General features: G+C 42.5%; 1 protein-coding gene across 1 annotated transcript in view; it reads right to left on the bottom strand.

Moving 5' to 3' along the window:
* SYN2 (synapsin II) overlaps positions 1–14,403 on the bottom strand; it is a 186,703-nt gene that overhangs the window by 83,359 nt on the left and 88,941 nt on the right. The window contains exons 2-5 of the mRNA XM_072128106.1: positions 3,296–3,353; positions 2,702–2,793; positions 1,663–1,819; positions 758–847 (exon numbers count right to left, since the gene is read on the bottom strand). Coding sequence (XP_071984207.1) covers positions 758–847; positions 1,663–1,819; positions 2,702–2,793; positions 3,296–3,353 — 397 coding nt within the window. The remainder of the gene's footprint in view (positions 1–757; positions 848–1,662; positions 1,820–2,701; positions 2,794–3,295; positions 3,354–14,403) is intronic.

The following is a 14,403-nucleotide window of genomic DNA, read 5'->3' as shown; positions in this document are numbered from 1 at the left end:
TGTCATGCTGACAGTGGCTCAGTAAACAATGACTGTTGAACAATGGAGACGGCAGTCTGCCACTTAGGGCGCCACATGCCATAGGTTCAATCCTGAGAATTGACCACAAGAGGGAAAGTAGTATGCCGGGGAACTTGAGGTAAAGCAACTGAGGACAAAAATTAGAGGGATGTCATTCTGGGGGACTGGTATGAGAGTGCAGACATGCTGGAGAACAAGAGGCTGGTGGGGATCAAGTATGATGGGACTATCCTGAACAATGGATTGGGTCACCATGATGGGTAAGGAAGAGAGGCGGCCCAAATGCATTTGGGTTGGGATGCTGTGTTTGGTATAATTCTTGGTCCTTGTTGGTCCACAATACTGGGCTCGTTCTGTGTAATATATTGTGATATCAAACAAAAGATTCATGATTTTAGAAACATTAATTATTTGCCTATCTTTGATGTACGGTGCAGTGCAAGTCTGCTGACACCAATGGTCCTTACAACATTCAGTGTATTTTTATGTACAAGAAGACCACCCCTATAATAGACCATTTTCTGTTAAAAATGGACTTAAGTGTTGGCCTTTTATATTGTAAAATGTATCTAAACTGGCAATGTTATAACGGCATGTTATCATTATATGCCCTTCAAACAGTATTTTGGATGTATTGCTTAGCACAACAGATATTTCCAAAATTATGAATTTACAAAAACAGAAAATCAAACATCGCCCCCTGCTGGTTACACACAACTGCTGCTGTGAGACTTACCATCTCCTTGTGGTTGGGGTAGTATGTCTGCTCGATTAATGGAAACTTTTCTGCTCCCAAAGTTTTATGCGCAGATATGAGTTGGGCAAACTGTAAAATAATGTGATCAATCATCAATATGGTTACACATGGGAAATCCTGACACCTTTCATACCTTAGTAATTAACAACTCAAAGGCAAATCTTTCTTTTATGGTGCCATTTTAGCAAATATAGAAACTATAGAAATTACACCACAAAATGACTGCAGATGTACAATAGTGTAACCTTACACTACAACAAAACAGTCCCCCCTACAGTTACTATGTACTCTGTAAATGTACGGTACCCTTAGCAGGTACTATGTGTGTCAATGTACGGTAGCCCTAGCAGGTACTATATGTGTCAATGTAAGGTAGCCCTGGCAGGTACTATATCTGTAAAAGTATGGTGCCCCTAGCAAGTACTATGTTTATCAATGTATAAAGCCCCTAGCAGGTACTATATGTGCCAATCTACAGTACCCTCAACAAGTACTAAATGTATCAATGTACAGTACCCCTAGCAAGTACTATATGTGTCAATGTCCAGTACTCCTAGCAGTTACTTTTTGTGTACAATATACAGAACCCCTTGCCGGTACTATATTTGTCAATGTAGCCCTAGCAGGTTCTATATGTGTAAATGTACGGTTCCCCTAGCAGGTTCTATATGTGCCAATATACAGTACCCCTAGCAAGTACTTTATGTGTCAATATCCAGTACTCCTAGTAGGTACCCCTAGCAGGTTCTATATGTGTCAATGTACGCTACTCCTAGCAGGTACTATATCTTTTTATTTACCTCTACCAGGTACTATATCTGTCAATGTACAGTTCCCCTACCAGATTCTGTTATAATCATATACAATTTTATGTGACCACTTACCACCCATGGCTTGTCACAGAAGTTGTAAATGGACTCTAGTGAGTTCATACTGGGTATCCCAGCATATTGCATGCCAATGATGAGATTGCGAAAATCTTCATTTTCTGCCATGCTAAAGGAATGTTGTCGAATGAGAACAAAATCTGGTCGAAAAGACCTAGAGGAAACATATATGTTCATTAGCGCTTCAAACTAATATCCTGTAATAATAATAACAATGAAATATGTATTAAACATATAGAACGTGGTATTTATGCAGGAAAGAACATCACTATATATAGAATATATGCATTTTTATCAATTGCATTGCCCAGATGTGTTGGGCCATCAACGTAAAAGCCTTGGAAAACCCAAATTTTCCAAACAAAACAAACTTTCAATGGATTTGATTAAAGGGAATCGGTAAGCACATTTTTAACAAATAAATTTAGTGACAGGTTCCCATAAAGCCCTATCACCTAATTGCCACCCTTCTTTTTGCCACCTCCATAAAATCAACTTTTTTATCTTACCTGGCATCAAGTGCGTGTCCTGCTCAGCCAAGTCCAGAGGTTTATCCACGTGTCCATGCCTCCTTCTCACCATTCATAACTTCACACCATGTGACCAGGGTGATTTCATCTAAGGTCCTTTACCCACCATTTCCAAAATCTACCCCATGTATGTATCTGATCACATGAAATCACAGCAGCCACCATGAACTTCTACTCTTCCCCATCCTCCATGCTGGCTGCTGTGATTTCATGGAGTAGATGTAACATGGAGTAGATGTAATGTTTGCAAATGTTATTAAAGGAGCATAGATTACATCACCCCGCACACATGTCATGAAGTGCTGAAAGGTGAGAAGGGATAGCATTGGGCATGGAGAGGAGCTGCTGCATTCGGCTGAGCAGGACTGTATAGACAACAGGACAAGATAACAAAGTTTATTTTATAGTTAATAGGGCTCTATGAGAACCTGTCACTAGCTGTATTTAAGAACAAATCTGCTAAAGGGTTCCATTTAAGTTTGGATCTGTAGATGTCTTGTACCCACCTGACAACCCGGGCTCCATTTCGGAACATTTGAAGATCTACGGCAAACGTCCCATCAGAATGAGCAACAAGATTTATTTCTGAAAATTCCGCCTAAATTTAGGGAGGGAAAAAATGTACAAGTTCACTAACACTTCAGAGCCTTTGTAATAAGAATATGATCAACTAAATTGCTGTTTTAACATCTTTGGATATCTTTTTTAAGATATATTTTATATCCCAAGTATAAACGATTGTCCGTTTTACCAGAGATTGTTTGTATTTGCACTCACAGATGTATGATCTAGTTTACAAATATTTCTGCAATATTTCTTTAACATAACAATTTCCAGTAAGTATCCCACTCTAGAACTCAATCTCACTGTTTATTATCTCTGCGACACACTGCTCTATAATAACCTCCATGCTGTACTCACTAAATGTTACCATATACACTTCATCAGTTCCGCATTTTAAGATTAATAACTAGGGTGATAAGTTTATGCCACTGCACACAATACAATAAAAGTTTTTATCTACATGAAAAATGTGGGCTTTACAAAACAACAATGGTTTTAAGTTCGTCCATTTTAACCAAACATTTGTAGTGTCTTACCTGTTCAACTCGTATATCATAATCTCCTTGAAGCTTCTTTCCTCTGAAACATTTTACCCTAGAATGTAAAGAAATGGTGTATTAGAAGTAGAGAAAATCTCATACATATCCAATATATAGATAATGTCCATGTCTCTAGATAAACTGATGAGATATACATCCTGGATCCTCTTCTCTTAGAATTATGGGGCACATTTACGGTACTTACACGGTCCAGTCGCGATCCTGCGGTGCGTTGTCCGCTGAGGATTCGGGGTCTGCCCAGATTTACTAAGGTCCCTGCGCCCGATATCCAGCAGGTGTCGCTGCTGCGCCGAGGTCCGCCGGAGTTCACCTTCTTCTTCCTGGTGCATGTAACTGCATGATCTTGCGACACAAATCGTTTGTTAAATTCCGCGGTTTTTCCGAATCCGTTGGGTTGTCCGACGGCCACGCCCCACGTTTTCTGTCGTGTGAAAGCCAGCGCCGATGCGCCACAATTTGATCGCGTGCGCCAAAAAACCCGGGGCAATTCAGCGCAAAACGGGAATATTCGGGAAGCCTGACGAAAGTGCGCCGTTCGGACCCTTAGTAAATGAGCCCCTATGTGTTATTCTGTCTAGAAATTTAGGATAAATAACTTATTACAACTGTGTATTACTATTCCCTTTAGCAAATGACTGTGTCCCTGCACAGCCGGATACTGTGCAGGCTTATTCGACAAAGCTTTTAGAGTATCAGGACAGTGGGAGCAGGATCTGAGCCAGGTAAGTGGAGAAAGTAGCATTTTTCTCTGATAAGATGCTGTATATTACAAAGGTTCTTGTGCTACTGATTTATGCAATGTTTCTTGAATCAAAACTTTTTGTTTTTTAAGCATCAAATCTCTGAAAGGACAATGCAATTGGCTTCTTTAAATGGTCACAAATTTTTCATCAACTTGTGTTTGACCAAAGAAGACACCAGCATCAGACGTTTTATGGAGGAATGTCAGTATGTTTGTAGATACGATACATATAAATTCCTGTTCTTTGTGACTATATATTAATAATAGTCTAGATTTTGAACAGATTTTTAAAAACATTAATGATAAAATCTATATCACAAAGTATATAGATTATTCTCTAGAGCACATAATTTCAGCAAGTGACATCAGATTGCCTTTGAACCCATTCAGTTCATTACTTTTTTTTTTAAGTAATGCATTTTTACCTGAAATGAGTGAATTTACATCATAATAGCTTTTATTGCACCTACCCCAAGCCGTACCTGTACAGCTTTAAGTGAATTGGCGAGATGTTATGTAATCGACGGATGAGATCCTTGGCTTTATTTAGCATTAAGTTTCAAAGTTGTTCTGAAAATCATCCATTCGAGATGGAAAGAGCACTTCAGAGTAACCTTGTCTATGCAAATTGGGCACAGCTGTATGTAAATTATTCCATTAGCATGCAAATGAGGCCAGAGCTCTCTACCTACATTACAAGACTTGTGTGGTCAAAGCTTAGGCATGATGCCAGGAGAAATAAAAAGTGAAATGGAAGGTATCGATTGTGATCTGCAAAACACCCTAACACTGCATCACATGCTCCATTTGCATTGCATTTAGAAAGACAATGCAAAGGTACATGGACAGGGCTCGGCCCGATCACATATGTCAGTGGTGGCGATGGAGCCAGAGATGGCGCTCGGAGGCCTCTCTGTGGGCACACGGGCTGTCTCCCAGACATGGCATCTTCCTGCAGTCTCAGACAGTCCAAGTAGTGCCCTGCTATTTTAAAGTGACCCATCCTGTGCTGATTTTCCTGTACGAAGAGTGAGGAGGTGTGGACAGGGTTGGATTGGAGCTCCAAAATTCTGGTAACAATAAGTTTGTTACAGCCTAAATTGCCATGTTGGCACTTTGGGAAAAGCTAGTGTGTTTTTGGGTCTCAGTTTGGGCACTTGATCTCTAAAAGGTTCGCCATCACTGACATATGTCATCAATAAGTAGCACCCGGTGTTTTGCATTGTTTACATAAAAAACACCAGGTGTTCATTATCGATTGCATGGATTACTATTGAAACAAATATGACACCGGGACGAGCCTCTTCCCGTTCCGTCTGGATTGCGTTACAAAACGTGTGAATGCAGCCTTATGGTCTATGAGAACTTTGTGGTCAGAGTCATATTTTCCAAAGGTTTCATAGTATCATAGTATATAAGGCTGGAAAAATATGCAAGTCCAACCTTTAAGAATCAAACAAATGTTTTTTCCCCATAACCCGTGATATTTTTTCTCTCTAGGAAGACATCCAGGCCTCTCTTGAACATGTACATAGAGTCCGCCATAACAACCTCCTGCGGCAGAGAGTTCCATAGTCTCACTGCTCGTACAGTAAAGAACCTTTGTCAATGGTGATGGTAAAATCGCCTCTCCTCCAGGCGCAGAGGATGCCCCCTGCCCATGGTGATTATAGAACTGCTTCTCCTCTAGGTGTAGAGGATGCCCCTGTCTATGGTGATGGTAGAGACAACTCTCCTCTAGGTGTAGAGGATGCCCCTGTCTATGGTGATGGTAGAACCTCCTCTCCTCTAGGTTTAGAGGATTCCCCCTGTCTATGGTGATGGTAGAACTGCCTCTCCTCTAGGTGTAGAGGATGCCCCCTGTCTATGGTGATGGTAGAACTGCCTCTCCTCTAGGTGTAGAGGATGCCCCCTGTCCATGGTGATGGTAGAACCTCCTCTCCTCTAGGTGTAGAGGATGCTCCCTGTCTATGGTGATGGTATAACCTCCTCTCCTCTAGGTGTAGAGGATGCCCCCTGTCCATGGTGATGGTAGAACCTCCTCTCCTCTAGGTGTAGAGGATGCCCCTGTCTATGGTGATGGTAGAACTGCCTCTCCTCTAGGTGTAGAGGATGCCCCCTGTCCATGGTGATGGTAGAACCTCCTCTCCTCTAGGTGTAGAGGATGCCCCTGTCTATGGTGATGGTAGAACTGCCTCTCCTCTAGGTGTAGAGGATGTCCCCTGTCTATGGTGATGGTAGAATCGCCTCTCCTCTAGGTGTAGAGGATGCCCCCTGTCTATGGTGATGGTAGAACTGCCTCTCCTCTAGGTGTAGAGGATGCCCCCTGTCTATGGTGATGGTAGAACTGCCTCTCCTCTAGGTGTACAGGATGCTCCCTGTCTATGGTGATGGTAGAACTGCCTCTCCTCTAGGTGTAGAGGATGCCCCCTGTCCATGGTGATGGTAGAACCTCCTCTCCTCTAGGTGTAGAGGATGCCCCCTGTCTGTTTGGTCTTTACATTAAAAATTGAAACACATATTGAGTAAAATGTATTATGTCTTTCTTTTTGGGGGAGGGAGAAGAATAAAAGAGCAATTCTGACACTTGTTTTTTAACTAAAGATTTTGCAAAGCTCACCATACAGTATAAAAATTATAACATTAGTTTTGAGGTAAGTGTGATTAATAAAGGTTTACTTATTTTTCATGACTTAAGCAAAAAAAAAACCAAAACATCTTTTTAAGAAGAACTAATTTATGTGTCCCCATATTCTGAGAGCTTTAACTTTGCCAATCAATTATTAGGGCCTTATTAGGGTTTGTTTTTGAAGGATAACATAAGGTTTTAATACGTACCATTTTGGCATACACCCACACTCTGATTGTTTTTTATTCCATTTTTTGGAAGGCTCGTAGCACAAAAAGTGGTCTGCCAATTAGGCTCCTTTACTTAGCAGACCCAAGGCTAATGATCAGCTTCCCCAGCAACCCTTTGGCACTCCATGGTCGTTGAGCTCAACTCGACGACAATCTTTTCCATCTCTCTAACTCCAGTTAAACTGATGCTGTGGGGCTATGCTGCCGATAACGCAGGTACACTTGTGATCTGCAGGACGAGCATGTTTGGCCTGAATATTTATTTGCTTGCCAATGAGGACAAGCATGTCCCTAGTTAAGAGTGACATCATATTCAGCTTCCCTTCCTGCACTGTCAAACAGATATTTGCCTTAAGTGTAGTGAAAACTCTGCACCTACAAGTCCTGCACAGTTTTCTTCATGATTTTCTGGCAAATCGTTACTCAATACAAGAATTTGTTATTATTATCGAGACTACGCCACTCCTGCCCCTTGCCGGTTTAATTTTTAAAAGCCTTTGATCTTTAAGATAAGATAAGATAATCCTTTATTAGTCCCACAGTGGGGAAATTCACCGCGTTACAGCAGCAGAGAGGGTACAGAGAATATTAGGGATAAATGAACAAAAAGAAAAGGGGGATAAAAAGACAAAAAAGAGACAAGCAATGATTGGCAGTTTGATGTTTAGTCTGTGGATGGGACCTGCAGGGACTGGTTAGGTGGGGGCGCAGGTTACTTCTGTTTGTTGAACAGCCTGATGGCAGCGGGGAGGAAGGACTTACGATAATGCTCCCTCTCACACTTGGGGTGAAGCAGTCGGTCACTGAAGGTGCTCCCCAATGCCACCACAGTCTCATGCAAGGGATGGGAGCTATTCTCCAGAATAGACTTCAACTTACACAGTGTCCTCCTCTCAGCTACCACCTGCACTGTGTCAAGAGGACCCCCCAGGACAGAACTTGCTTTCCTAATCAGTTTGTCCAGTCTGCTCCTCTCCCTAGCTGAGATGCTGCTTCCCCAACAGACTATGCCAAAGAAGATGGCTGGTGCCACTACAGAGTTGAAGAAGGTCTTAAGAAGAGCCCCCCGCACTCTGAATGCCCTCAGCCTCCTCAGCAGGTGTAGCCGGCTCTGACCCTTCCTGTGAAGTGCGTTTATGTTCTCTGCCCACACCAGTTTATTGTTGAGGAGGACACCCAAGTACTTATAGGACTTCACTGCCTCAATGTCTGTCCCATGGATAAGTCAACCACTATCTCCTTGGTCTTCCCAGCATTAATCCTAAGGTGGTTTCGCTGGCACCAGTCCACAAATTTCCGTATCAGTTCTTTGTACTCCCTGTCGTTCTCACCTGTAATGAGGCCTACTATTGCAGAGTCATCAGAGAACTTCTGGAGGTAGCAGCTACATGAATTGTACCTGAAGTCTGCTGTGTACAATGTGAAGAGGAAGGGAGCCAGAACTGTACCTTGAGGTGCACCTGTACTACTCATCACAGTATCCGACACACAGTCCTGGGCTCTCACATATTGAGGTCGGTTTGTGAGGTAGTCTAGGATCCAACTAGAGAGATGGTGGTCCACTCCAGCCAGATCCAGTTTGTCCCTTAGTAGCCCTGGCTGTATGGTATTGAAAGCAAAGAACATTATTCTTACAGTGTTCCTAGGTTTCTCCAAGTGAGAAAGAGTTCGGTGTAGAAGGTGGATGATGGCATCATCTACACCAATGCCTGGCCGATAAGCAAACTGTAGGGCGTCCATAGATGAGCTCACTAGAGGGCAGAGACGTGTGAGAACCAACCTCTCGAAAACCTTCATCAAATGGGATGTTAATGCCACCGGTCTGTAGCTGTTGAGGTCCGATGGGTGAAGTGTTTTTGGAACTGGTACCACACAAGATGTTTTCCACAGTTGTGGTACCCTTCCCAACTCCAGGCTCATGTTGAACATATGTGCAATGATACCACAAAGCTGATCACCACAGGTCTTGAATAATCTTGCACTGATACCATCTGGTCCTGTAGCCTTGCCCACTTTGAGTCTTTTCAGCTCTTTTCTCACCTGGGCACTTGTAAGGATCAAATTATAGCCTGATGACTGATAGTTCACAGGATTTTATTTAAAACTACACCAAGTGATGTAGTTTTGAGAGACGACCGCCCATCTGTGCCACTTAGGCCTCTTGATGTATCCGGCGGGACATGGTGGGGATACAAGTGGTGGTGTATGATAAATTCATCCCTTCATATTTATCTTCTATTATGAGGCAACTTTGAATAGTTTTCCCTCATACACAGTTACACAGTCCCTTCAATGATCGTCCATTATGGTAATGCTGTGTGATCACTTCATCATCAGGCTACCCAGAGGCAACTAAAAGATTCAGGGATAAGCGGGGCAAAGAGATTAATTTTGTGCAGTTTTTTTTACCTCACCATCTCTCTTAAAGGGAATCTATCAGTAGTTTTTTATACTGCCTTCTTTTACTGTGGGCCCATGGCTCTCTAAAGACGTCATTTCACTTAATGTCTGCATGTGCAGGGGTGGGTTGTCTATAATATGACACAAGAAATTCCTTGAGATCCCCAAGATAATCGGGTTGTCATTCACTTGATATTTGATGGGATAGAGGCACCCTGCTTTTCTTGCCTGCCCATGACTGTATATTGCTGAGCTATGTGTAACAGCATATGTCATATGTCAATCCCGCATCATGTCATAAGGCCTCTTCTAGGCTTGATGTCAAGGGAGCTGCCCTACAAGGTAGCTAAAAGAGGTGTGGTTTTCCTTATCCCATTCTGGAAAACTTTGCATATTTTAACAGCATATTTGACAGTCACTGAATTCACACAAGGTCCTGTGTCACCAGACACAGCTTTCCCAAGAGACCGAAAAATTAAAGAATCGCCTATGTGTCCAGGCTGCATGTAACTTAAATTCAGTCGCATAGCAGAAAAGTCACAATGGCCAGACCCTTTACGTGCCACGCCTGGATTGACTGACATATAGAAGGAACAGATTTGTCCTCTCATGCCACGTTGTGGACGTACGACCACGACCAGAAAAGCTGTTCTAACAACATGTAGGTGCTGGATATAAGATATTGACTAATCTCATCCACAGGAAAACAACCAAACCAGATTGGGTGTGTTTAGTGCCTGGTGACCATGAGTCTTACCATGGGCATGTCCGCCTAGGTAAATTACAAGGCGTGCAACCATCGGCCCTCTTATTTTACATAATGCAGCTACTGGTGTTATACAAGAGGACTCCTTCCGACTTCAGCAAAAGCAGTTTAGCAGCAATAAATATGCTGACATGTATAAATACAGTGTATATATATATGGACACAAACACACACAGGAGATGAAAATAACACACAAAATGTCAAGGTCACTGTGTAGTGCTATGTGAATATATCCTAATATGAGTTATATAAGAGTATTTTTAGTTTATTTCATAAATTGTATATGTTCTAAAATACTGAATGAATAAAAATGTAAATGAGATCAAATCAAAGCAACGTTATCAGATGCTTGCAAGTTATTGGTGTAAATCTGGCATCTGTTGCTAGTTTCCTTAATTATCTGACAACCCTATTGGCGCCTAACTTTCCAGTTTGAAGTGACTTGTCCCATTCCAAAGTGACTGAAACCCTCCGGCAGTAGGTTCTCCAGATGAAGACCAAATGGGTGACCCTATCACCCATAAGAGGTTGGTTGTTCCAAATCTGTGATTTTTGGAATACTGCATCTTTACAACATCACAAACTCCTTTGAGTCCCCCAATGAGGCTGGTGACCCTCGAAAGACAAATGCAAGAGAGGACAGTAAAATGTAGAGAATCTCCATGGGTAATCGCTTCAACACTGCTGCTGAAAGTGCTCGCCAGTTCAATACTGAACAGGGTAAGGATCTGTCTTGTCATGCAATGGGGCACATTTACTATGGGTCCACACACAGCATTTCCGTCGGGTTTCCTGACTATTTCCGATTTGCGCCGCATTTAACAGGGGTTTTTGGCGCACGAGGTCGGATTTTGGTACAATCGCACCAACCTTCAGGCGACAAATCGGGGGCATGGCTGTCGGACAACACGACTAATTCGGAATAAGCGCGGGATTTAAAATTCAAAGTGTGTCGCAAGACACGCATTTACATGCACCGGGAAGAAGAAGGTGAACTCCGGTGGACCTCAGCAGGGAAGCGACACATGCAGGATATTGCGCCGGACTTCATCCTCGTTGGACAAAGCACCTCGGGGATCACGACAGGACCGGGTAAGTAAATGTGCCCCATTGTCTCAAAGTTTAAGAGAATTCTGACTGAAAGCTCAGTCTGTAGTGACCGAACCTGTCATTAGCAGAATTCAACCTTTGATGAGGAGCATGTTGTGTGGAAGTGCTCCACCGTTCATTTTAGTGGTTAAAGCAAGTTTAATTTATTTGGATCTGAAGGGAAACATTGGCGCAGATTTACTATTAGTAATTTACTATTATTTTTCAGCGGGCGACACATTCATGAAGACCGAAGCTTGGTCTTTGTGAATGTGGGGCACGCTGCATGTGCCTGATAAGCAGGAACTGTGTGCACCAGAATTCAAAGCTAGCCACAATTACGCCGGACTTGCCGACATAAATAAACACTGCACAGGATTGTGTTGCGGCATGCAACATAATACTAGCGCAAACACTTCATAAATACATGTGCAACTAATGTGGCGCAGACTGCTTAGTAAATCTGGCCCATTATGTTAGTCGACAAACTGGGGAAAGACTGAATCCAAAGTGTGGAAAGAAATCAGTGAAAGATGGTGGAGGAAGTGCAATGGTTTGGAGAATATTTTTTGCAGCAGGAGTTGAAACTCTCATACAGCTACATGGCAGAAAGAATGGTAAAGTAGTTCATTGAAACAATGAAATGGCCAGTCCAAAAAAGGGAAAATATTTGGTGACAAAGTTATGGCCAAGAAACCCACAACAGGCACAGAACTGTGGAAGAGACTGGAAGAAGAGTGGAAGAGAATCCCACCAGATCCATGTGAGAGACTAGTGGTGTCCTGTGGCTGCAGATGTGCTGAAGTCATTCATAGTAAAGGCCTGGGCACTACTGATTGGTGACTGGTGTAACCTACAGAAAAAGTCATTATATTCTCTCTGTGCTACAGTCATTGCTGTTCTCTTATTATCATCAGAGAGTCTATTCCTTCTTTAATTTGCCTACTTTAAGTGTTTTAGTCTAACAAAGACACTCTTCTGGGAACGCAAGCATTTGTTTTCCTGAATTTCCCTTTAAGATTGATCGTGTTTCTGTATTATGTAAATGTGTACCTGTGTGCAATACTGATGGAGGAATATGACGGCAGATGGTGGTCACAGCATCCAATGTCCTTCATACAGACTCCGAGGTTAATTTAGAGTCTTAGAAGGTGCTTCTCTGTCAAACATGACTTGTCACCTAAACTACATAACCATCTGCAGAGAAGAATAGGATAGGCTTTAGGATTTATGATGTAATAAACCAGACAATATTTATAGCTAAGGATTTGATGCCCTCTAGTGGTAGCAGAGTAAACTACAAGCACTTCAGAGCTTCCTGGTTAAAAAAGGGATTTTCAGAACAAAAACATGAAATAGAACAGTAATGCATTAAGGTGATGTTATGTTACGAGATCTTCCTCGGTCAAGTACTCTTATCATATGAAGTGGATACAACAACACAAAACTGTCCAAGAGCGGAGATTGTACAGATTGTATGTAATGTACAGTGCCGGGTATTGATGTCAAACAATGTCCGTAGACGAGTAGTGCGAGGCACTTGTATGCACTTCACCTACGCAGATAAAGACTTTACTTCAGAATATCAAAGGTGCAAGGACATAATATATGCAACATTTATCTATAGAGTCTTTAAGGTTTCATGAAGGCTTTTTTCATGGTCTAGTGCTGGGTGTATTACTCTCCATTTCATGCATATTCATGCTTTTATTTTTATTTTATGATGTTCTGATTAGAGATGAGCAGACTTGATATCCAGGTTTCAGGTTTTGATATCCAATTCGACACCGAATCAGAACCGAAACATCAAAGCACATTTACTAAAGGTCCATCGGACGCATATCAATGCCAGGCAGCGAGTGCGCCGGCGCAGCCGGCCAGGCCCCCGCTCAGCCTGCCGAGCCCCACCCTTATGTCCTTTCACGCCCCACTGGCGTGAAGTGAAGTCGCAAGTGCTAGCCATAGGCTGATGTGGCGCAGAGGTCCTGATAAATATGCCCTATTGTCTTATCTGCAGGCAGTATGTTATAGAGCAGGAAAAGTTGAACAGATTGTACATAGTGTCCTATCTGCATTCAACATCCTATGGAGCAGGAGGAGACGAGTGGACTTGAGATAGATTTTGAACAGAGAATCGTTATAATTTTTCACATTTAAGAAAAATATAGGGTTTCACATTAAAGAAAATTCTATTCACTTTAAGAGTGGGGGTCTCAGCAATGGCTGTGCTCTGTACCTTTAAGGTCGAGCATTACCACCCTTCCCTCACCCGGTGTCATGTGACCTGCTGATAATTCTGCTGGTCACTGGGGGGCTCTAGCTTGGGTTATTTATTCTTGGGTGTGTAGCCAGCCCACCCCTTTCTAAACCGCTCCACACTAAAGAAAGCCCTGCTCTCCCCTCCCTATGGTATCAGATTCTTGCATTTTTTTTGTACTGTTGTTATATTGTTGGTAGGTACGGCTTGGTTTATGGTGGAATCTCTGACCCTCTTTAGTTCAATTCACCTGTACAGCAGGATCCACTAGCCCCAGGGCCGGCACCAGCACTGGGAATACTGGGGCAAAAGCTGGGATCCAGAGCTACAGGGGGGCCCACATAAGGCTTTATATAATGAGGTCACCACCTCATGGGGGGGCTGTATATGAAATAACCATGAGGGGGCTGTTTTGTAAGATATTTTAGGGAACAGGAGACTGTTTTAGTTTCTCACTATGAACTCATGTGAGTTCACTGCAAAGGGGCCCACTGAGGCTCTGTCACCCAGGGGCCTACTGAATCCTGGAGCTGACCCTGCCTAGCCCCCAGTGATAATCATCTTCTAGTAGACAAACAATGATATACAGCACCTGTATAGGAGAGTATAGGAGAATTTGGATGTGATGATTATAGTGAACTAGTAGGAATTAAATATCTGCAATCACTGCATGTGAAGCAGGCTACAGACAGACAAGAGCCAATCTATAGGGAATCTGCTGTCCTGTAATGTGGGGGTGATGCTCCAGCATAAGAAGTCATTCACTCCATTGTTAGCGGCTGCGTTCATGTTATACACTTAACATAAACTATTATAAATATGAAATAATATTCATATTCATGCTTTTATTTAACGCTTATCATTACACGCCTCATGATTTTTACTATTACAGTTTAATGACAATACGTCCCAACGCTATTTCAGCTGCTGAATTTTTTATGTTTTCATCCCGATAACCTTGTGCAGGAGAA

This window comes from Engystomops pustulosus, chromosome 10 (genome assembly GCF_040894005.1).
Source record: "Engystomops pustulosus chromosome 10, aEngPut4.maternal, whole genome shotgun sequence".
NCBI lineage: Eukaryota > Metazoa > Chordata > Amphibia > Anura > Leptodactylidae > Engystomops > Engystomops pustulosus.
The sequence above is the reverse complement of the archived record's forward strand: the minus strand, read 5'-3'. Positions and strand labels throughout refer to the sequence as shown.